Consider the following 25,715-nt stretch of genomic DNA (forward strand, 5'->3'; position numbering starts at 1 on the left):
TTTGTTTAAATACTCTGTGTAGTTCCATTGCAGCTTCTGCAGAAAGTTTGTAATAGTCTAATTTGTTTTGGTGTTCTACTGGAAGGAGTAGTAATCGGTGTAAAGTGACACCGCCTATGTTGTAGGCAGCTAAACCTGTGGGGGAAGTTACAACAGCTGACAGTTTGTTGTTTGTCAATTGTTGAAGGAACTTGCTGATGATTTTGATTAAGAATGTTTTTCCTGAACCAGCTTCACCACTGACGTACAGCAGTATAGGTTTGTAATTTTTGCAGGTACATTCTTTATTTTCGTGCTGTACACTATGTGCAATTTCTTTTGTTACTGCTTCAAAAATGATGCGCTGATCTTTGTTAAGTTTTGATTGTAGTACAGTTAAGTCTTCTATATCTTCTTCATAGTGACACATGGTGTTTTCCACTTCTGTCATAGCTAATCCTGCCTCATTTTCTATTAGTGGCTGTCCTAGTGGTTCTTGACTTCCCTTTACAGAAGGTTGACTACTGTCAGAAGTGTCCTTATCTAGTTGGGCCTGGAGTTCTTCTTTGTGTTGCTGTTCATTGTGCAACATTGTTTTGTACTGCGTAAAGTTCACATCAGTGATCGCGCTTTCTTTTGCTTTGAAAGCGTCTTCATAGCAGTCATAGTTATCTAGTATCTCTTCCTCATTTCTCCATGGTTTAAAAAGTTGTAGCAGGGAAATGTAATATAGTTGTTTCTGTTGAGGAGTTTTTAATGACAATTTGACATGATTAATTAAGCTTTGTTTGGTAAGTTTCACTAAGCTGCCTTCACAATCTGTCACTCTATATCTACCTTTGCTTTCATCGGGTTTTATATTATTTTTGTATGCAAAGTTTTGGGCCATGTGGTATAGACACATGGTTTCCAAAGTGGTACTCCTGTTCGGGTAGTATGTGTCCAGTAAATTGTTTTTTAAAATGTCTTGGCTGTTGGGATCATTTTTGGCAAATGTTTCTATGTCCTCATATGATTTGAGAACTCTTTTTCTAGATTAAGCAGGACCAAGACTTAGCCATACTATATTTTCAGATTTTCCATACAAAGCAGTACCGGTTAAACGATCTGCAGCTTCATAGGCTCGACATTCTCTATGACAGAGCATTTTTATGCCTAGGCTGTACAATTTCTGAGATAGTGTTTTGTCAGATGATAGGTCATTCCAGAGGTCTTGAAGCTCTGTTTTTTCTGCTTTTGTTAAGTAGGTTGTAACATATCGTGCAACTGCAGTGGAATTGTCTGCAATGTACTGCACATCTATGTTTGTATTCCATAAGAGGACAATGATTGCATTATAATCATTGATCTATTTTGATTATTCTGTTCTTTTTATGTAATACGTGTTTTAGGTGATTTACCTTTAACACTATGTCGAACTGAAGACATGAAGTTGTTCACTTCACCTGTTTCTGTAACTGGTCTAGGGAAACCAAAGCGGCATTTAGTGTAGTATTTCCCTTTGCTTTTGTATTTGCGAGGACAATATCTGCCACATTTGTATCTTTGAAATGGTACAATCTGTCCATGAAGGTCACTATGTGTCCTTTTTAAAGGGATTTCACAAGTGACATATTTTTGGATGAACTGCAAAACAGTGGCATCACTGTCCTGACCAAATTTAGGTGCACCTTTAATCCATAAAAGCATGTGGATATGTGGTGCTCCTCTTGCTTGGTATTCTTTTCTCCAAAAGAAGTGTTGCACTTCTCCGAAGGGAGGAACAATTTTATTACAAGAAAAGTGTAGCATAGCAATGAAACAATGGTGGAAATATCTTGAAACATTAACAGGATCTAGAGAGCAAAGTTCTCCAGGTGTTAGTATATCTATGTTGGTTTGGTTGTTGTTTGATATGCGTAGGAAATCATGTAAATCTTCCCATGCATACTCTGCACAACTTAATGTAACAAACAAAGTGGGTGGTCCTAGGTTTCTGATCATACAACGTACATCTCTGTGCCGTCGGAACCAGTATACTTTCGTACCACTCATGTTTGCAAACAGATTTGTTATGCTTGATTGTAAAACCTCATCTTTTTCTTGCACTTTTTGTATTAATTGCGTAGCTGACATACTTTGAAAGTGGGTTCCAGATTTCAATATGTGTGCAACTCCGTAACATAGGGTTGCTAGTTCACTTTCAAAGAGTTGGTGGAATATCTATTCCACATTTTGTCTAAATCTGGGATCTTCAGAATACATTCGTAATGAGCGGTATTCTGATGCTGTTATCTGAGTGGGTCTATCATCGTATCTTCCTCCTTTGCCATTAGGAAATAGCAGTGGAAAAGCACGTGCTTCTATACTTTTTTTCCCATATGCTCATTGGTGACCCTTTGGTTTGTCGCATTTGGTAAGTTTCTAGTGCATCATCTATGCTCTCATTAGAGTGCAATGGATGAATTGTATAATGGTCCAAAAGAGTGGATACTTCAGCAGGATCCAGAAGTTCAAATTGACCAGTTTCTGATGACTCTTGAATTATTTCAGTTGTTTCCCTTAAGCTTTCTTCAATATTTATTTCTTTGTAGTTTCATTATTGTCTTTCAGATATTGCAAGGCTTGTCTAACTTTATGTAAATGCACGAGTTGTTGCCAAATTTTTTTGTCTTTTGTTCGTACACCATTTACGTTGACAATTAAAGAATGCTCTATTGGACGTTGCACTCCTAGAGTGTGCACATTTTCTGTCAGATCTAATGGCAAATAAACTACTTTGCCACGAATGACTTTCACCAATTCAGAGGGAGGTAATTTTGCTGTTTTTGGTTGAAGGCGTATTATTGCTTGAAATGGGTGAACTGTTTGAATTATGATGCTCTCATACAAATTGAGTTGTTGCAGGGGTTTTGGTAGTGGGAATAATTCCAAATAATTTGTGATAGCACGTGAAGGAGTTTGGTTGTTGTCAAGTTTTGTAGTGCAGTAACTGCAACATATTAGGGGTTCACTTATTTCGTATTTGTTTTCTGCTAAAAGGTAGAGAGCTAATTCAAACCATTTGGAATCTTCATTGTCTTCTATTTTGTATGTTACGTCTATAGTTTTTGTGTTAAATTTGTAAAAAGTTCTGCAGCAACACACCCACAAGGTTTGGTACTTCAGCTGATGTACTTTTAAATTTTAGTATTTTTTTTTTGTATGTGTGTAATAGAAGGTTGCTATGTGCAGAATTGTTGCTAGTCTGTTCTAAAACTATTGCATTTTGTAAGTGGCTTTCACTTCCAAAATATTTTCTCTGGATACGGTCGATTTCTTCTTGTAGGTATTTGGGTGTACCATGCAGAAGAATGTTATTCAAATTGGCTAGTTCTAAAGCTGGACTTTTAGCATAGTACAGATACACTAGATTTCTTACATTTGAATGATGTGTTGATATCATTTTGATATCATGGAAGGTGCTTTTGCAAATAGGTCCTGAAATGCAGGCTAATGAATGTCCTTGTAGTCCTGTGTATTTGCGCACTGGACAGGTATCCATATTTTGCAGCACTATCATTTTCATTTTGTCTTTACCTTTCACATACTGATTGCGGAACTGGCGTAAAGATTTGAAAGATTTGTTAGGAAGGTTACACATTGACGTGCACGGCCATTTGTATACTGGACGGTCTGGTTCAGTCGAATGGAGAGGTAATTCAGAGTTTTCTGGGGATACTTTTGTAAGCAGTGTTTCTTGTTCCATGATGGTATTATTGATTTTTTCATATCCTCATCCACTGCTATGGATGGCAATTGTGTTTGTTTGATTTTGTTTGAATGCTTCTTCATTAAAATATGGTTCTGTGGTCGTTGTGTGACTCCATTCACCTTCACAAATATTGAATAAGTTTTTTTTGTTGACATTCCGTTTATTGACAAGTTTCTTTTGTAGTTTAGTACTTAGTTTTGTTAGTGCTTTCATCCTTTTTAACACTAAAATAAATAACTTCCTTTTGAGAAGGATTGCACTGTCTACGAGAGCTTGTAGGATTAATTTTCTACGGTAGGTTTTTAAGGGCTGAGGATGATTTTGCTCCTCTTCTTATTAGATTCTGAAGAACTCTGTGGCGGAACATTTTTGCTAAAATACTTTTTTTACTATGGTTTCTTGCTAGTATATCAGGATTTATAGGAGCATTGTTAGCAGTAGTTGAAGCCGAATTCTTGCAAAGCATTTTCTGTTTCGTGCCACATTTTGATACAGGAGGCAAAGTTTCTGTAGTTGAAGCTTCCTTTGTTTCGCTAAATGACTGTATTAGCTGTTTTGTTTCAACATTTTTGTACAACCTGGTAGAGATGGATGCTTACTTTGGACACTTTTATTTTCATTTGCTCTATTTCTGCATTCCTTTCTACAGACTTTCTTTTTGTTAGGCATTCTTTGGGGTCTGTTGAAAAAAAGGAAGGTATGGGTTGGTCTATTTTACAATGTATGTGTGCTGTGTGCATGCGTGTATGAGTTTGATGGGGAAGATGTTTCTGGTGGTGCGTGAATGTGCATTTGGCAGTTACAATGAGTTGGGAAGGCTATTTTCCTGTTTGTATATTACTACACTGTGCTTCAGATGAGAGTAGAAAGTGAGCTAGTGGTGAGGAGAAGCATTAATATTAAACGTAATGGTATAAAATTAAAACAGCTATTTGTTTTGTAGTACTAACATTCTAAGGCTTGTGTATGTTATTTGTGTTCCAAAAACACAGGGATTTGTGTGCCATTCTGCATGTTAATCTTTGTTTAATAAAAGTGTAGATGCTTTTGATTTTCAGGAGAGTGGTCTTCACTGCAATTGTACAAGGAAGAAGTTAGTAATTTTGTGTGTTTAAAGCACTGATGTTAATATACACGTTCATTTTTCAGCTTTCGTGGAAGTATTCTCGTTTGATATCTCAACACAGTGTATGCGTGTATTTCATTTCACTATGTGCAGCCTTGATATGGTATTTGCAGTATTGTAGTTGAACCTGCTTCGCAAATTAGTACAATTTTCAGTTCATGAAATTCCCTTGTTTTTTTTCAGCTGTGTTGTACATAGCAGAGAGGTTTGGAAGTGATAGGTCATTATAGTAGATGGGAAAAATTTGAATACTTTCACATTATAAGTAGGATTGCGAAAAATCGGGAGCACCTGAGAGGGAGATGTCACCACAGCAATCAGGAACGTTTATTTTTCTCATACAATCGCATTGGAAGTAGCATTAATTTAGGCGGAAGACAGTAAAAAATGGTGACATTTTTTAATGGAAAATCGAGCTTCGCGCATAAATTGGGAGGGTTGGTACGTATGTATAGGTTATGCGGGAGATAGTAAGAAGTATTGCGATTTTTCAATGAAAAATCGGAAGTCTTGCGCTTAAAGTGGGAGCGTTGGTATGTATTGGCTATGCAGATTTAGTGGCATTAATTTGTTTAAATGGAATCATAAGAGTTGCACATGTACTCTGAATAAAATATGCATACCTGTACTTTGTAATCATGCATGCGGGTATGCATGAAGCTGTAAGTAGAAATCCGGGACACTTGCACAGTAGTTTTTGTTGTAGGTGCTTTGCAATGATATGAGACTTGTATTCAGAGTGATCAACAGTACATTTGAAGTGCGGGACTCTGATGACAGAGTTAGATGTAGAGATCTTGGATGTGATTGGTGGATGGTTGTGTGACTGCTTAGCTGTGTCCAATGAGGGAATGGATTCCCGAGTGATGTGGAAAGGGTAGAAGGACTGGCTAAGAGTTACGTGCTGCGGCTAGGGCGTGCCACATACAGGGTTTTACAGCAAATCCAGCATGGAAAGGGGACTGTAGGCATCAGCCAATCAGATGTTGACATTGTTCATTTGTGTATAAAGAGAGTGTGCGTAGAGAAGATGGCAGAGGTGGAGACAGTCAGGGTGTTGGTGCTCGGAGATATTTTTGTCCGTGGTTTACAGCACTATTCAGAATGTACGCATGTGGCAAACAATTTCGATGTCAGAGGAGTGGAGGTGGTGTGGAGTGCTGCAACTGATTGCAATCTAGCGGCAATTCTACAAGTTTACAGAGATATGCATAGATGACCAGTCCCCATGTGGTAGTTGTGCACTATGGTGCTTGCGATTTGGGCTACGTGAGTTCACCTCGTTTGTTGGGAGATTTGGAACTGTTGGTTCGAGCAGTCATTAACATCTTTCCAACTGCGAAAGTAATTTTTTCTGGCTTACTCCCTAGAGAAAAATGGGACAACAGTTCTGTTTTTTGTCCTGATCAAAGTATTGGTAGGTGTGCCATCAATCGCGGCATGCGTGCTTTTATGTTAAGAGCTGGTTTGGTTTTCTGCAGCCACGAGAACATTGTTTCCAGTAATACGGCTTATTTTGAAGCAGATGGTGTTTCTTTATCTTTTTTGGGAAATGCCATGTTCTTTTGGAATGTAAGGCTTGCTTTGGAGAAGGTTATGTGATGATTGTAGGAGTAAACTAAGAAGAAAAAAAAATACAAAATAACAGGTGTCTGTCAGGCATCTGCAAAAAAACAAAAAAACGCTCTCTTCAGAGCCCACCTTTAAAGGGGAAAAGGGGAATACTATTTAAATGTACAGTCGCCACGCTCAGATCCTCTACATGTCCGCGGGCATGGCGGTAGTCTGTGGGCAGTGCGTATTACAAACGGGGATTCTGGGGTGGAGAGGCATGCAAATGAGAATGAGCGAAGCTAGGGATTGGTCAGTAAAGTTCAGTGGGTGTGTTCTGAACAGAGAGATTTAGTGAGAACGTCTTTTTCCTGAGAGGAGAACAGACAGCTATGGCTGTGTGTGCTCGAAAACAGATTATCTGGATTTTGGGAGACTCATGGATACATTGGTTGAAGGTGCATGGAGAACTTTGCGGTATATCTGCAGATTTTGGATTCCCTCATGTGGAAGTGCACTGACATGTAGTGCGTGGAATGAAGTGGCTGGACTTGGTAATTCTCTGTGCTACTGACACAGCGTCATCCTGATATAATTATCATTCATTGTGGAGGAAACAGTTTAGGGCATGTCTCTGGAATTTCTTTGCAATTTGCAATGAAGGAAGGACTTGAAAAGGTCATGGACATGTTTTCCAAATTGCCAAGTAATTTTTTCTCGTATTGCAAGACAAATGTGGCTGCGTTCTGCTTTATTTGGTCCACAATGGAAAAAGCGAGGCGCAATGTCAATAAGGCTGTTAGTGCATTTCTAAGAGATGTTGGCATGTTCTCTTTCCAGAATGAAAATATTTTGTTTCGTAGCACATTCATTTTTCGCAGAGATGGAGTCCATCTTACATATGCTGGCAATCAGATTTTTCTTCGAAATGTACAAAATGCATTGCAAGCTTTTTTGGATTCATAGTCACCTATTTTGCATTAGATTTTGACGAATCCAAGTTTTTCAAACACACAAAACACCACCAAAAGGCTCTTTTCAGAGCCGCCACTTACTCCCGGAGAAAAGTGCATTGGTTTTGCTACGGTTGCACCCTAAAATTTTGTGCGTCCTAGGACTGTCCGCAGACCTTTTGAAAAATGCATGGGGGCCTACACCGTTTACTTGATAGTTCCATTTTTAAACTGAGAAAGGTGGCTCTGAAAAGAGCCTTTTTTTTAAAAATGTTGTTGTTTATATTTTTTTCCGTGACCATAGTCTCGAAAGCACTTCGAAGACTCTCCCCCCTACGCAGTACATACACAATATTGTGACCTTCGAAAGGTAAGGCTCAACAGTATCGCGAATGGCCTGTGAGGCAGCTGGAGGGATGCGCAATCCCACAGGAGTGTCTCTTGTGGTGAGAGGATCGGACACGGAGGATGCTGCGGAGGAACTCAACCTACTACGTTCTTTACATGGTACCACCTTGCGAATGTCCGCACTGTGTAACGAAGTTAGGTGTTGCTTCATGGTTGTGGTACCAAAGCTGTACACACCAGGTCTCCCACGACTCAGCACCAAGTTGCACTGTTTACAGGTGACCAGGTTTGCACATGCTTTTGGTACGTTACCAAAAACGGTAAACAACTGCCACACCCACGACTCCCGGCGAGTGCTGGTAGTAGGGAGTTCCTCCACCTCATTCTCTTCATCCTCTTCTTCCTCGGTTTTACTTCGAACCATAACGTCCCGTTTATAAAGTTTTTGTAGTGCATTTCACAGGTCTTTAGTAGTGCAACTTAGCCATAACGTCCCTTTCACAAAGTTTTTTTTTTACTGATATATGTATAGTTGGCGCTTGCCACAATCTATTTTACTACTAAGCATAAAAAAGATTCACGATTTCTTTGCTTCTTGTGGTTTCTTGCATCTGTACACGTTTAAACTAACTGAATATCTTCATCGTGCATATGGCATATGTTTCTGCATCTTGACATCAACTGTTTCACCTTAGGCTCAAGATGTCACTTATCCATGGTATTTCGTCTCTTTCTCAGTATTCTTAGGTCATTATATCTTCTATATGTGCGTCTGTCTGAGTTACTATGACAGCACCATTCGTCTTCCTTTAGTATCTTCTTGGCTTCTTCGGGTATTCCATTCTGACAAACGTCATTTCGTCTTGCCTGTAGATATGTTTTTCTCAATGGGTACCTTACTGTCCAGGTTTGCTTAGGTGTCGGTACTTCAATAGGTGCTGTTATTCTGATAGGCACTGGGCAGAGCGCAACTGCGGCTCTCTGCTGGTTTATCTGTTCTCCATACGTCACATATTTTGGCGTGAACGTACCTGGTTCTACGAAGGGGGTGGCTGGAGTGCGGATGGTGCTTGGCACTTCCTCTTCACTCTAACTTGGCAGGAGAGTGAACCAAGCTATCAAGGAACTGTCCTGCAAGTCTGGGACACAAACCCATATTTGAAACCGAGAATTAGAGGATCTGGGACCCTGAAAGGGAGAGAAAGAAATATAGAAGAAATGCAGGCTTGGCAGGAGAGGGAACCAAACTGTCAAGGAACTGTACTGTGAGTCTGGTGGTCCCACCCATGCTTGAAACAGAGAGTAAGAGCGTTGGGACCATGAAAGAAAGAGAAGGACATACTGAAGAAATCCATGCTTGGCAGGAGAGTAAACCAAGCTGTTTGCAAACAGCACAGCGAGTCTTGGACCCACTCCCAAATTAAGGGAGTATTTATACTACAGGATCTGGAACCCAACAGGAAGAGGCTCTTATAAACCGTCGTATTCCCCTGAATAGAATGTGGCAGGAGAGTGAACCAGACCTATTCAGGGAATAAACGAGAGACCAGGTTTCAAAAGGAAGCTGACTATTTATGAAAGAGTGGAAAAGCCAGGGAAATGGGAGGCACGTTCCATGGCGGAATAAATATTGTTTCTCAGGAGCCAACTTCTTAGCTTGTGAAGGAGTAATTCCTTTGATATTGGAACAGTTTGTCTTTGGAAGAGACCATTTCCTTTTATTAAGACGACCATTGACATTTGGAACTTGCCTTTGATGAAGAAGTTTCATCATCCCCTTTTGAGACAAGAACTTTCTTTAGTGTTGGGGTCAGAATTGGGATTTTCTGTGACTAACGTTGTATTTGACATCTTGATTGTTTCACTAGTTTTCTTTGAGGCAGAGAAACCTGTTTTAGCATTTGGGGACAGGGAGGCATTTCCCAACACTCAATTCACTTTAATAAAGGTTTATGACAACAATCATGTCACATCTGTGTCAGAACCTTCCTTCTGCACACTTACACAAACCAGTCAAAGACTACTCGTAGTAGTGGAACAGAGCATTTCAGATGCAATAAAACATATATGTAATTGGTTATTTTTTAACAGGCTTAATACCCAGAGGTTTCTAAGTGGAAAGCCGGGGATTGAACCTGTGTTGTCCGTGTCGTTTTGCTTCCCAGACGAGTGTGTTGCCCCTGAGCTATCCTCCCGAGACTATATATATAATATTCAAAAATGCATTATCCACACAAAGATGTTATTAAAATAGTACTTTATTTTCTGTGAAGGTAAATAAAATGTTGTGCAGATTGCAGTTAAGTAAACTATTTACAAAAGATGTTTTTATTGTTTAAAAGAGTTGTAACCCTACCAGCCATGTCCAATTTTAACAAGATACTTCAGGTGCCAAGCACGGTTGTCGGCTACCCAGCACTACCTTCAGATCCAAATTTGCTTAACTGGCAGTTACACTCTCATAGGAATGAATGGTAGATATGGATTGACTTTTAATTGGCCGTGCAAGATTTGGTGCAGGATTCTTGCCACTTTCCGCCATGTACAGTATAGGCCCAATGTTAGATATAAGGTCCAATCCTATAGGACTATAGTCACAGTCAGGCATTCTCGGCTGGTTCTGTCCACTGGCTGTGAAATCTTTGTAACTTTGCAAAGTCAAAGTTCAACTGTGGCAGTCCCGGTCTTCAGTTGGCAGCAAGGGTTACAGTGGCGACAACTAGGGTTTACAGGAAAGCAGGATGACTGAAGACCCACTGGAGCTAGTTCAGCTCCAGTGGATTTGTGCATTTGTGTTTATCTCTGTATCTATTGAGGGTACAGGGTGTTTCGCAGAGAAACATCAAAGAAACAGTCAATGGGGTAATCCTTAAACAGGTACTGTATGTTAGCGGATAAGGTAATGACCAGCACAACAGTGGGTAATGGAGCTGTTTTTCTAGGCTCTGAAGAATGTTTTCCTGTCAGCAGTCCACCTTGCCAGGATGGAGAACATTGTAGTGTTGCCCTGAGCAGGTGTTTGTCAGTCTTACATGCTTGGGGGCTTTCGGGCAGTGCTGGACTAGATCTATACCTATTGGGCAATGCCTCTATTTGACCTCTATGCATCTAGTTTCAACCAGAAGCGCAGGTTATTCTGCTTTAGGGAATGACCCCAGAAGGGTGGTCTTTTAGAGACACTTTGTAGAGTGGGATTTGGATCTTCTTTATGCATTCAGTCCAATTTCTGTCATCTCACTGGTCCTCAGGAGACTGCAGAGGTTAGGGTCTGCCCACCTCTTTATCGCTCTGGACTCGGTCCAGAGGATTTGATATCTGAAGCTAGGACTGACAGATAACAGACATTATTCCAAGGGGACTGACTGTATACTGGATTAGGCATAGGGTTATTATGGAGGGGGAGAAATATGGGAGTAAGTAGAGGGTGTTTTTTCTTGGTTAAGGAGATGGAGCTTTAGTGCTGATTTAAAGGAGCGGATGGTTATAGCGTTTTTGACACATAGTGGGAGGGAGTTCTAGTGATTCAGGGCAAAAAGGGAGAAGGATCCACGGCAGCCAGAGAATGACCATATAAGGCAGTGTAGTAGAGCAGAGAGTGCAAGGAGAGGAGCAGCGCAAAATAGTGTTTTCTACTTAGGGAGTGCAAGCTCATGCATGGATTTCAAAACAAGGCAGTAGGAATTTGAAGACGGGTTGATTGTCATGGCACCCTAATCAGCAGTGTTCCAAAGTAGGAGAAGAGCGGGTAAGATTGTAGAGCGCACCGATGACAAAGTTGAGCACTTCATCAAATGGGCAAAAGGAATAGAGGGGAGGCCACAGAGGAAGCTTGCACAGTAATTCGAGGAAGCCAAGTACTAAGGTCAGCATGTGGGTTTTGGTAGCGTGAGTGAGGAGGGGCAGGTTTCCCTGATATTAAGCTGGTTAATCCTGGCCGCAGTAGAGGTATATTGATATAGTTTTGGAGGTTAAGGTCACTATTCAAAAGGATCGCAATGTTGCATGCCTTAGGTTAGAAAGGTAGTAGGTCAGTTGTAAAAGAGATGGGTGAATAAAGGACAGGAATGCCATTGGGCACTTCGTTCTTGTACAAGAGAACTAAGTGCCATCCAGTGACAGATCACAGAGAGACAAACCATTATACATACCGAGAGGTTATGCGAGGTAAAAGAGGGTGAATAGTAGGAGCTAAGAAGGCACCAACCAAGAGGTATGTTGTATCAGAGTTGTTCCTGTTGTACAAGATGGAGACAATCAAGTGGGAAAGGTTGGAGGCCACCCAGTCCAGTGTGTTGTCTTGGATGCCAAGGTTGGCAAATGTCTGAAGAAAGGGGGATTGCTTCACCACATCAAAGGTGGCCAAGAGGTCCAGAATAATTAGGATTAAGGATAGTTTGCAGTGGTGAGATGAGATCATGAAGTTACTGATAGGGGTTAGGGATGACTATTTAGAGTGGCAGCTGGGAAATACAGATAGGATGAGATCCTATTAAAGACAAGTCGTTTAAAGAATTTTTAATAGTCAGGGAGGAAAGCTACAGTCCAGTAATTGCTGGGCATATTCAGCCGAGGGAATCTTCAGTATTTGTGGGAAAATGGCTACCTTTCAGCAGGCTGAAAATATTACACAGGAGAGAGATTGATGACAGCAGAGGTAGAAGCAGGTGGGTGATCCAGGGGCACAGGAGGGGTTAGCAGTCCTAAGCATCATTGTCAATTCATAAGGCGATATTGGAGAATCTCTGTATATCAAATGTTTTCAATTTTGGATGAGAAGAAGTGAGCAAAGTCGTTCGGTGAGCAGGAAGAAGCAAAAGGGTGAGGGCGAGCCAGCATGGCTTGTAGTGTGCAGGAGAGTTTGAGTAGGTGATATCATGGAGTAATAATTAGATTGGAGATGTAGGGTTCTTTAAAACAAAAGATATGATGGCTGGAAGGATTTGAATGAATCTCTAACCTCTGGCAGTTGCTCTGGTTTACCCTCCAGATTGTCGTTCGTCAGCCTACCAAGCCATTAAAGGAAGGGAAAAGAACATATGTAAAGCGGCTTGATATCACCCCAAAATGGACATGCCAGTCCAAACTGCTAGGTCACATTCTTTCTACACAAGACCATAAGCAACCCCAGACAACTTTCGACCTCATTGGGCATAATCAGTGAGGTGTAGCTTGGGTCTCTAGGCCCAGCAGCCATGGCACCCACGTCTGGGCATACACGTCCCTCTGAGTGACTAAGCAAATCCAAAGAGTTGATGGCTGCAATGTTTTTAAACTAATCTTAAACCTCTGGCAATTGTTCTGGGCAACTCTCTAGACCATTGTTCTTCAGTCTGCCAAGCCATTATAGAAAGGTGAAAGACCATATGCAAATTAGGCACTGTAAGCCTGCAGTCTGGAATGATGGCAGTTGGGTCTGCAAGCTGCATCTGCACCCCTATGGTACAACAAGCAGGATACCACTAGTATTCAGAATAGATGATGTCTGACATCAACAAGTGGAATTCACACAAACCATGCAAGATTACTCAAACAGGGAGCAGGATTTCTTGGGGACACCTGTGAGGATCAGTCATGCGAGGCGGACAACTGTTTGTTGATTTACATACATTTGCCATTTTATTAAAGTAATTATATCAAGAAATGCCTCACTATCCCTCTACTCTGCTGCTGAGGGGGTCCCTACCTACCAAAGCTAAGGGAACACACTCTAAAACAGGATAATTGGCTCTCACCCTAAACAACAAATACACAAAGAAAATATATGGCAATTTAGCATCATATGAACAACATTCACAGTCTCTGAATAACCTTCTAATGACCTGTGTGATTTCCCAACACCAGGATTCAAAGTCAGGTCATTTGGTGTTCAACCAAATAAAGAAATGTCACAAATCAGTTCTTGATATTTCAAAGTCAATGGAAAAGTTTGTAAACCAAAGTTCCACTAGCAAATCTCTTCTTTCTGGTGAAGTATCCACTTTCCACTTACTCTAAATAGCATCCATGGTAATCCCAGGCACGATGATTCGTCACCTTCCACAAGAAGACTTGCCACAATTAAAAAAGAAATGTAATATCCACGAACACCAATGATACACAGTTCTTGGTTAACAGTTTGTATTCTCTTTGTTACAGTTTTGAGCTTCCCAATGGTATATTTGTCAAGATGGCTTATTACTACGGTTGCTTCCACTTTTAACAAGTTCACTTCTACTTCATTCACTATGAGAACAGTCACCTTTGTCTCACAGTACTCTTGATTTGGACTACTACAATACTGCAACCACTAACAACCACATAAACCACCACTGCTTCAATACTTTGGACTGCTACCACAGCTTCAGGGATTTTTACTTTTAGACAGGCTTCAACAAGATATACTTCAAAGTACTTCAACAACTTCAAGTAGGCAAATCACTCTTCCTATGAATAAATCTCTTCAAAAGGGGCATCCTCTTGGCCTCTCTTGTCTATCTGCCACAACAATAACAACCTGGTTTTGACTTGGTCAATCACTTCTCTCTGTATTCCACAGTCTCTGGTACTACAGGTTGTGTCAACTTCAAAATATTCTTTACAATCAGCCAGTCTACCCCACCTTTATCTGCACCTTTCTGCCAGCGATTAGCCCAATTATTTACCCCCAAAACCTTGGTGCCGCTCTCTTAGCTTCAGCTAATACTTTCACATTTGTATCTTGGGCCAATACACTGTTATCAATTTCACAGTACACTTAGATTGCTTTTTAACTCTGGGAAAGGTTGGTTTCCGTGTAAATATGGGGAGACTCTTGGCTTGGGCACTGCAGGTCGTCTTCAATTGTTATACACTTTAACTTCTTTAAATGAACAGTATGCCATGCTAGAATAAAGAATAGATTTCAGTCCTTCTTTGAAATTCAGATTTAGGCACCACTTCATGATATAGCTTTCAGGGTTTAAAGATTGTTATTCAATTGTAATCCCATGTGAAAGTAAAGAGTAGAGTTCAGCCCTCCTTTGGGAATCACAATTAGGCACACACGACCATTCTCTATTGTAGTTTTCACAAGTTAAAGATTGTACCTCTTGTTTTGTCAAAGTTAGGTAATCGGTAATGGTCCTCGCAGCATTCCCTCTCCTTAATTAGTGACACAAGACCACTCTGATTACAGTCTTAGAATAGGGTAACAATGGATTTAAGTAACGTTAGCGTCTCGCACAAGTAAAATACTTTTACCGTTATACACGAGTGCTACATTTCCATTGTTCAGAGTCTTTTTGATGCAACAAACAATTTCTACTCTCTACTCGCTTAAAATCTTACGTGATTTAACAGGGAGCTGCATACTGTTACTGACAACGCTCGCGCAATGTGTTAGAACGCTGTGCTTCACTCACCGGCTCCACAAACACTTGCTCTACGGGTTGCTCTGCCTTCCTGACTTCTGCCACAACTTCTAATGCTTCTGGTTTGCTGGGGACCCACACCCTTCTCCTGAAAATGTAACTCTGGTCCGGGCACAGGTTTTGGGAGTTCCTTTCACTCCCGAGACCCACGGCTTAATAATTACTCTTTTAAGGGAATCTTGGCCAGAAATATCTGGAGTCGATGGTTGCAGATTCCTATATTAGGAACCTCACAGTGGTCAAATCACAGAGTTACATCCAAGATAATGGCAGGGATACAGTACTATTTAAAAATGTTGGCTGACCAGATAGGAAAAAACGAAACCTTCAGTGCACACATTAGGACTTTCAATGTCTATCCATCACTTCCCCGGGAACAAACCACACAGAGCTATACGCAAGCACACTTTTTAAAATGTAGACCGTATGTGCTTTGAGGATGAAGCCCTCCTTGAGTAGAGACCAGCTGCATTCACGTGCCACCAAGATGGCCGGCCCGGGAGGATAGCTTGGGGACAATGCATTTGTGTTGGAAGCAGGACAGCGCAGAACGTCATGGGTTTGAATACCGGCCCCTCACTTTAATGCTGAACTCCAACATGAAATGCAATATAAAAGCTCAAGTTTTGTTTTTAAAGGGGGCACCTGGGGGATTTTGCACTGGTGACAAGACCCTGTTGGCAGTCATGAATGAGTCCCTCATTGTCCACCCAGACCTGTATAAGGATTTCCGGTTCCTTGCATAATATCCTGGTTCAGATATTTTGCTATATGGGTTTAACCATAGTCTAACCATAGTCTAACCATAGTAGGTGGACACAATTGACCCTAATTTATTCCAGATAACATAATGCTTACTTAATCTTTTGCTTCTGGTTTTCTGTACTCGTCCATTTTTATTAAATGGGCAAAAGGAGCATGATCAAAGCAGTTGGTACCACTAGGTGCCTCAGCTGATATCATTCAGTGCCCCGTTTCTTTTCATCATAATAGCACCTGTCTATGAAGATGGGTTCTTAAAAGTTGGCGCCTTGTGTTTTGGTGATAACACAGTACCACAACCAAACTTCAGCACAAGAGGGGGAGCCTAATGCTGGTTGTAACTCTCTCTACTCACACACCTCAACCCCTAGCCTAGATACCTGTGTCCTCAAGGCACTCTATAGTCTTTAATTTCTGGCCTTATCCACCATCCACTCACTTCCTGTCTCCCCCCACAACAGGATTTCATATGTATACACTTCCGCCACAGCCTCTCACTTTAACTCTCTTCCTCTCATTCTCTTTTACTCTCTCTCATTGGCGTCTCGTTCCTTGTCTTTCTCTCTCTTTCTTGTTGGCATCTATCTCTGTCTCTCTTGGTCTCGTCCACCTTATTCTTTCTTTGGTCTTTTGCTCTTTCCCAGTCCTTCCCCTTGATCGCTTGTGTCCTCAGTCAGTTTCAACACTGTTGCTTCCAGTGTCTCTTCCTTTCACTTGTTCTCCTACCTCTCCCCCCTGGTGTCTCATTTTATCACTCCTGATTCTCTCACATGTTTCCCGGCCTCTCCATCTCCCTTCTCGTCTGTGTGTGTCTTTCTGAAATGCCTCTCCCTTCCTCTTGGTCTCTCGCTCCATCACCATATGGTATTTTTCCAATCCTGGTCTGTCTTCCTTCCACTCTCTCACTTTTCTTTTTCCCGGTTGTCCCCGTGTAAGTGCATGCTCTACTAGTCTTACTGTACTTGAAAAGGGATTTGCTGCTGCACTGTTCTAGTCAAGAATTTGAAAGATGTTTCTTTTTCACAGGTGTACCATAGAAGAAAGAAACCTGCTGTGAACAGCCTCTGCCTGGGAATTCCACCCGGGGAGGTAGGTGATAGCTGGGGCATTGTCTGCTTGTAGCTGTAAACAGCTGAGAGTCTTCTGGGGAGTATTTACGCAGCTGTCTCCCGAAGACAGTAGAAGCGATGGATCAGTTTTTCTCTTTACATGTTCAGCCATCCAAACAGTTTTGAGTTTGAATGTAGGCATAACTGCCAAAGGGCTCCGTATCCTGGATGACACCTCTTGCCAGTCCTAACCTTATTGTTTACATCACTTTGCATGCTGGGACTGGTATGTTTGCTTTCTGTATTATAATGCATGCATTATATGAATTACATTAAATTACATGAATTACATTACTTACGTTACATGCATTACATTGCATGCATATGAAATCCTTTCACTCAAAACTCCAGCCTGGCTGAGGGTGTCACTCAAACATGCCCACCCGGCATCATTGCCACAAGCATTGGGACAGAATTATTCTTATTCAGTAAGTGGGACCATGTGTATAACACCCCCCTAAAGCTTAATCTGTCTCCCCTTGTTGCTGGGGTTGATAATCACAAATAACAGAGGTAGTACGCAATGGTTGTCAATTGTATTATAACTCATTTTTATTACAATGTTTTCAGTCATCGTGTTTATTTTTTTAAATAGACTCTTCCTGTTCTTTGGTTATAATTCTGAAAACCACAAAGTAAGAAGAAGCTATCGTCGGCAAAGTCGTTATTAGCTTTAATTTTAATTGTATATATGGCACTCTTTATTTTAATTACATTGATAGCTCTTACTGTTGTTCAAAACTTTTAGACTGTTATACATGTCACAGTTTCAAATCCTACTTCTAATATTAAAAATAATTACAGGGTAATTCATGGAAATTCGCACAAAAGTGGCGCAGGCGGCTGGCGCACAGTGTTCCCGTGCGATAGACTGCGCCAGCCGCGTGCGATAAAATCCATTTCAGCGCACAGCGTATTCATGGATTTTAGCCTCCAAACCCAGCCGTGGCGCAGAGTGGCGCAGCGACCCTGCAGCAGCGCCAGTTACGCCCCCAAGAACGCCCTCGCGCAAGGAAAAGGCATCAAAATCCCCAATCCAGCGCAAAGGTCTGCGCCAACCCAAAACCAGTTTACTGGACTGCCAAACAGCAAACGGCAAGCGGGAAACGTGTATTACGGGTTTCGCTGTAACTTCCACACGCGAAAGGGCCTGTGCGAGCGGGGTACGTGGGTAACTGGGGTTCGCGGGAAGTTTCACACGCGATTGGCCTGTGTACGTGTATTCCAGGGGTGCGCGGGAAGTCTCACAAGCGAATGGGCTGGGTACGTGTATTTCAGGGGTGCGCGGGAAGTTTCACATGCGAATGGGCTGGGTACGTGTATTCCAGGGATGCGTGGGAAGTTTCACACGCGAATGGGCTGGGTACGTGTATTTCAGGGGTGCGCGGGAAGTTTCACACGCGATATGCCCTGTGCGAGTGGTGTATGTGTATTCCCGGGGTTTGCGTGAAGTTTCACACGCGAATGGGCTGGGTACGTGTATTCCAGGGGTGCGCGGGAAGTCTCACAAGCGAATTGGCTGGGTACGTGTATTCCAGGGGTGCGCGGGAAGTTTCACACGCGAATGGGCTGGGTACGTGTATTTCAGGGGTGCGCGGGAGGTTTCACACGCGATAGGCCCTGTGCGAGTGGTGTACGTGTATTCCTGGGGTTCGCGTGAAGTTTCACACGCGAATGGGCTGGGTACGTGTATTTCTGGGGTGCGCGGGAAGTTTCACACGCGAATGGGCTGGGTAAGTGTATTTCAGGGGTGCGCGGGAAGTTTCACACGCGAATGGGCTGGGTACGTGTATTACAGGGGTGCGCGGGAAGTCTCACACGCGAATGGGCTGGGTACATGTGTTTCAGGGGTGTGCGGGAAGTTTCACACGCGATTGGCCTGGGTACGTGTATTTCAGGGGTGCGCGGGAAGTCTCACACGAATGGGCTGGGTACGTGTATTTCAGGGGTGAGCGGGAAGTCTCACACGCGAATGGGCTGGGTGCGCGGGAAGTATCACACGCGATTGGCCTGGTTACGTGTATTTCAGGGTTGCGTGGGAAGTTTCACACGCAAATGGGCTGGGTACATGTATTTCAGGGGTGCACGGGAAGTTTCACACGCGATTGGCCTGGGTACGTGTATTTCAGGGGTGCGCGGGAAGTCTTACACGCGAATGGGCTGGGTACGTGTATTTCAGGGGTGCGCGGGAAGTCTCACACGAATGGGCTGGGTACGTGTATTTCAGGGGTGCGCGGGAAGTCTCACACGCGAATGGCCTGGGTGCGCGGGAAGTATCACACGCGATTGGCCTGGTTACGTGTATTTCAGGGTTGAGCGGGAAGTTTCACACGCAAATGGGCTGGGTACATGTATTTCAGGGGTGCGCGGGAAGTTTCACACGCAATTGGCCTGGGTACGTGTATTTCAGGGGTGCGCGGGAAGTCTTACACGCGAATGGGCTGGGTACGTGTATTTCAGGGGTGCGCGGGAAGTTTCACACGCGATTGGCCTGGGTACGTGTATTTCAGGGGTGCGTGGGAAGTTTCACACGTGAATGGGCTGGGTACGTGTATTTCAGGGGTGCGCGGGAAGTCTCACACGCGAATGGGCTGGGTACGTGTATTTCAGGGGTGCGCAGGAAGTATCACACGCGATTGGCCTGGTTACGTGTATTTCAGGGGTGCGCGGGAAGTTTCACACGCGAATGGGCTGGGTACGTGTATTTCAGGGGTGCGCGGGAAGTCTCACACGCGAATGGGCTGGGTACGTGTATTTCAGGGGTGCGCGGGAAGTCTCGCACGCGATTGGCCTGGGTACGTGTATTTCAGGGGTGCGCGGGAAGTTTCGCACGCGATTGGCCTGGGTACGTGTATTTCAGGGGTGCGCGGGAAGTTTCGCACGCGATTGGCCTGGGTACGTGTATTTCAGGGGTGCGCGGGAAGTTTCACACACGAATGTGCTGGGTACGTGTATTTCAGGGGTGCGCGGGAAGTCTCACGCGAATGGGCTGGGTACGTGTATTTCAGGGGTGCGCGGGAAGTCTCACACGCGAATAAGCTCGGTACGTGTATTTCAGGGGTGCGCGGGAAGTTTCACACGCGATTGGCCTGGTTACGCGGGAAGTTTCACACGTGATTGGCCTGGTTACGCGGGAAGTTTCACACGTGATTGGCCTGGGTACGTGTATTTCAGGGGTGCGCGGGAATTTTCACATGCGAATGGGCTGGGTACGTGTATTTCAGGGGTGCGTGGGAAGTCTCACGCAAATGGGCTGGGTACGTGTATTTCAGGGGTGCGCGGGAAGTTTCACACGCGATTGGCCTGGGTACGTGTATTACGGGGGTGCCGGGGAGTCCTACACGTGAATTGGCAGTGTGGGTCCTCCCAGGTGTTCCCTCTACACCCTCCACGGCCCCTGCAGGCAGCCCACACCACAGGGGACTACCCTGCACCCCTGGTCATGTCCCGCAGGCAGCCCATCCACCATGGGCATTCCCCCCCCAGCAAAGCCACATGTCACCTTGCACTACTTGTCACCAACTCATGTCCCCCTGCACCCCCACCCCCCAGCAGTGCGGGGCACCTGCCAGCAGGCCCCCACTCATGTCCCCCTGCACCCCCACCCCCCAGCAGTGTGGGGAACCTGCCAGCAGCCCCCACTCATGTCCCCCTGCACCCCCACCCCCCAACTGTGCGGGGCACCTGCCAGCAGGCCCCCACTCATGTCCCACTCATGTCCCCCTGCACACCCACCCCCCAGCAGTGCGGGGCACCTGCCAGCAGGCCCCCACTCATGTCCCACTCATGTCCCCCTGCACCCCCACCCCCAGCAGTCGGGGGCACCTGCCAGCAGGCACCCACTCATGTCCCCCTGCACCCCCACCCCCGGCAGTCAGGGGCACCTGCCAGCAGGCCCCCACACATGTTCCACTCATGTCCCCCTGCAACCCCACCCCCAGGGGCACCTGCCAGCAGCCCCCACTCATGTCCCACTCATGTCCCCCTGCACCCCCACCCCCCAGCAGTGAGGGGCACCTGCCAGCAGGCCCCCACTCATGTCCCCCTGCACCCCCCCAGCAGTCAGGGGCACCTGCCAGCAGGCCCCCACACATGTCCCCCAAACACCACACCATGACTATACAGACCCATAGCCCTAATGCCAACCCAAATCCCAACCCTCCACCCCCCAGTGCAAACACCCAACGATCCACTGCACCCACTCCCTAGTAAATCACCCATTCCATGATAGTCTGAAAAGAACCAGCATGCCCATCAGCAAATGTCCTACCGTGCCACACAGTTGCAACACATGACTGTGCCAATGCTCATGGAGACATGCACCAAACCATCACTGTACACCACACCATTAATGTAGAATAAATAAATGTATTAAAAAGTACAACAAATGTCAAAATGAAAAGCACACATGCAAAAGAAGAAATAATTTTTGAAATAAGAAAAAGAAAGTCAAATCCAAGCAAGAAAAGAAATCCAAAAAATTAAAAAATATAAGTGGTGCATCCTCAAGTCCATAGAACGAAATCCAAAGATGAAAAGCATAAAAAAACATTACTCCATGTGAATATGACTAAAAGAAAGTATATACATGTCCTGAAAATTGAAAAAGAAAGTCTGAAGGGTCCATTATCCCAAAAGCAAATGAAACCTAACAAAACCCTATCTAAAATACAACTATATACAAAAAGTGGAGCAAAGTCTGTGGACTCCAAATCATAATAATAAAGAAATGAAACCTAAACCTAAATAACTATATACAAAGGCGGCGGGCTAGTCCGACGGCTCACTGGTTGATGTCATGGGCCAGGGCATCATCGAACTCCTCTTCAATGGCTTGGAGACGGGCATGTTCACTGACCCCGAGGTCTTGCAGGGATAATGCAGTGGCCAGCTCCAACTCCCTGCGAATATCCTCGAGGCACTCAGCCCGCCTCAGCGCCCTCCGCATGGAGTTCACCGCCCTGACCATTGTGAGCCGTTCCTCCTCTGCCCGCCGCCGCTCCGCACCTATCTGCTGGCCCAACCGCTCCCACACGGAAGACACTCCCATTCCAGGGTTCTCCTGCCCTCCGGCCGATGCCGGCCCCTCTGATGTTGATGGCCCCGAGCCATGATGCCTCCCACGTCGAGCCTGCCGCTGCCTCCGATGCAACTGCCTCTGCCAGCACGACGGCATCCAGGCCGGCTGCCAGCACGACGGCATCCAGGCTGATGGAATCCACCGACGCCGTCACATCCTCCATCTGCTGGGGTCCAGTTGCTGGTGTGTCCACCCCTGCTGGACCTCCGACTCCCGACTGTGGCAGGGGTGGGATCCCCACCGAGCTTGCTGCGTTGGTCGGGGCAGGTCCACAGGGGGCCCTTGTGGCATCTGGGCCGGAAGACGGCATGGAGAACGACTGGCGCATAGCCTCCACAGAGGAGGAGAGGGTCGCCAGAGTGCCCGACACATGTAGGAAACCCCCGACCATGGTCGCTCCCAACTGGGCCACGTTGGCACTGTGCTCTTCGTGATGACGTGCGTGCTCCCCCCGGAAAGCACGCACCTCATCACGAATGACACCCGTGCGCAACAAGACACCAATCAGGACCTTCTCCATACGGCTAGGGGTCCCCTCGTCCACAGGTAGAGGAGTGTCAGATGACATGGACATCCCCCCTACCTGCGGACGGGCCTGGAATGGGGCATCCCTGCTGGTGCATGGTGGTGCAGTCACAGTGTCAGGGACAGTGACATGCACAGGCCCCTCCACGACGACCTGTGCTGCCTCCTGCCCCTGCCCTTGGACTGCACCACTTGCACCAGCAGGGATGCCCCCACCAGGCCCCATGTGCGGCTCAGTAGCGGCCTCCTCTGTGGAAACCACCAACCTGGATGGCTCCACACAGTCTTCCGCCGTTGCAAGCCCCTGTGGGGGCTCACCCACCCCTTCCGCTGCAGCCGTGGGGGCATCCCCGCCGCTTTGCTCCACAGCGCCGTCTCCGTCCTCTTCTTCACTTGGCGCTGTGTAGAGGAAGACATAGAACACAAGCATCGGGGTACTGTACAATGGTCCCCTAGACAGGAAGCAATAGCAGATGAGTGGCACTGTCAAACATCACTTCCATCATGTCCCTCCACAACACATGGGTCAGTGCAGGCAAAACACATGCAGTAACAGGCATGGCGCATGCCATGGACATTAGCATACATGTCCAAGGGACTCTTCAAACATACAATGTTGGTTTGAAACTCACATGCATCATGGGTCATGCCTATCACATGCACACACCTCACCGTAGTTTCATCCATCTGGACTCGTACACCCCAGACACAGTGGATACAAGGATGACTAGGCTGCATCAGTGAATCCAAACATTGTCACAGACATGTGTCATGCATCCATGGCATTTACAAGTCACAGACATGCAGGTCAGACACACAGACATGGACACCATACATGTACATGGCATCAGCACCCATCCCTCACCCCCACCCATGTCCAGGAACAGAGACTGGCATGCTTACATGTGTCCATTCCGCATAGAGCTCCCCATGTTGCATTTCAACAAATGCACCAACCATGTGGTTCACACATTTCTGGTCCCACATGCATGACCATGATGTCCCTGCACACACACATACGTACATGGCCTATGTCACACATACAGGCAAGTATCAGACAACCAGCACACTGCAACATGCCCTGTCTCATACGGCAATGCTTGGCCACTTACCGCTCAACTCCAGACGGGTCTGCCTCTCAAGGATCTGGGCGTGGAGCGCTGGGCATATGCGTTCCAGGACCCTCAGCTGGATGGTACTCATGGTGCCCCGGCCCCCCTCCACGAGGCGCCGGGCCTTCATCAGGGTCCTGGACCTCAAGTCCTCCCAGCGCTTCCTCACTTGCTTGATGTTGCAGGTTGCCACCCCCTCCGCGTTGATGGCAACCACAAAGTCGTCCCAGATCCTGTCCCGTCCTTCCTTGTTGGCGCGTGATGATCCGAAGAGGGCATCATAATGCCCCAGGACAAGCTCCACCAGGACACCAACTTCGGTGGCAGTGAAGCTGGTGCCCCTCTGCCTCTCTGGCTGGGGGTTGCCAGTGCTGCCAGATGGTGGTGTGCCCGACATGGCAACCCCAGAGGCAGGCGTGGGTGGGCAACTGGGTCCTGGGGCTGGGCTGTGGAGCGATGGTATCCCAGTCGGGAGTCTTCAGTTCCAGCAGGGGTGGACACAGCAACTGGACTCCTGCAGATGGCTGATGTGCAGGCACCAAATAGTAGGGCACGTGGCCAGCAGGCAGGCAGCAGCAGATGGCAGGTGGGAGGCTGCTCGGGGCTCTGGGGGGCAGTGATTCGGCCTTTTGGGCAGTGGTCTTCTGTGTGTTTTCGCGTGGCCAGCTTGATACGGAGTGATTTGGCACGTGAAAAAATTGCACGTCAGCATGTGATTCGAGGAAAGGCCCTAAGCGCGTCAGCAAGCGTACGCGATTTCATTGGACCAAAGGTCCTTAGCGCGTAAGCGCGTCTGTGACGTATTGTGCACGGGCGTTGCCCTTTCGCGTGTAGAACTTCCCACGAACCCCGTAATACACGTACCCTTCAGAAATCGCGGGTGAAGCTTCCCGCGAACCCCAGTAATACACGTACCCCGCTCGCTCGCACAGGCCCAATATTCCTGGGGTTCGCGTGAAGTTTTACACGCGAAAGTGCCCTGTTGGAGCGGGGTACTTGTATACCTGTGGTTCGCATGAAGTTTTACACGTGAAAGCGCCCTGTTGGAGCGGGGTACGTGTATTCCTGGGGTGCGCGTGAAGTTTCACACGCGAAAGGGCACTGTTGGAGCGGGGTACGTGTATTCCTGTGCTGCGCGTGAAGTTTCACACGCGATTTCAGCAGGGTGCGTGTATAACTGGGGTTCGCGGGAAGTTTGACCCGCAATTGATGCAGGGTACGTGTATTACGGGGGTGCCGGGGAGTCCTACACGTGATTTGGCAGTGTGGGTCCTCCCAGGTGTTCCTTCTACACCCTCCACGGCCCCTGCAGGCAGCCCACACCACAGGGGACTACCCTGCACCCCTGGTCATGTCCCTCAGGCAGCCCATCCACCATGGGCATTCCCCCCCAGCAAAGCCACATGTCACCTTGCACTACTGATCACCAACTCATGTCCCCCTGCACCCCCACCCCCCAGCAGTGCGGGGCACCTGCCAGCAGGCCCCCACTCATGTCCCACTCATGTCCCCCTGCGCCCCCAGCAGTGCGGGGCACCTGCCAGCAGGCCCCCACTCATGTCCCACTCATGTCCCCCTGCACCCCCACCCCCCAGCAGTGAGGGGCACCTGCCAGCAGGCCCCCACTCATGTCCCACTCATGTCCCCCTGCACCTCCACCCCCCAGCAGTGCGGGGCACCTGCCAGCAGGCCCCCGCTCATGTCCCCTTGTCCCCAGGTCATGACGATCCTAAATCATGGCCCTTATGGCCAGCCTACCCAGCACAAAGACCCAACCAAGTATTGCATCCACCCACATCGAAAAGGCAATTACATGATACAACCCCAATGGCAGGTATGTAAATGAACACCTGTCCGTCACACACACACAATGGGTGCAAGTGAATCTCAAAACACAAATCATGACATGCATGAAACCAATGAGATAATACCACAAATGGAAGTATTAAAAAACATATATTGAAGATAACATGAACGTAAATCAAATCAAACACACAACAATGGGAATAACAAAAGAAATGGTCCATGTCCGGTAAATAATTAAAAACA

At 45.9% G+C, this 25,715-nt stretch overlaps 1 protein-coding gene across 5 annotated transcripts in view; it reads left to right on the forward strand.

Moving 5' to 3' along the window:
- The window catches only part of ABCA7 (ATP binding cassette subfamily A member 7), a 2,687,121-nt gene that overhangs the window by 2,361,743 nt on the left and 299,663 nt on the right, over nt 1-25,715 (forward strand). For all 5 annotated transcript variants that reach the window (XR_011303245.1, XM_069647414.1, XM_069647430.1 and 2 more), the window contains one exon: nt 16,867-16,929. Coding sequence is in view for 4 of the 5 variants with exons in the window: in XM_069647414.1 (XP_069503515.1) it covers nt 16,867-16,929 (63 nt within the window). In the remaining variant the exon portion in view is untranslated. The remainder of the gene's footprint in view (nt 1-16,866; nt 16,930-25,715) is intronic.

This window comes from Ambystoma mexicanum, chromosome 1p (assembly GCF_040938575.1).
Source record: "Ambystoma mexicanum isolate Mex_15411 chromosome 1p, UKY_AmexF1_1, whole genome shotgun sequence".
NCBI lineage: Eukaryota > Metazoa > Chordata > Amphibia > Caudata > Ambystomatidae > Ambystoma > Ambystoma mexicanum.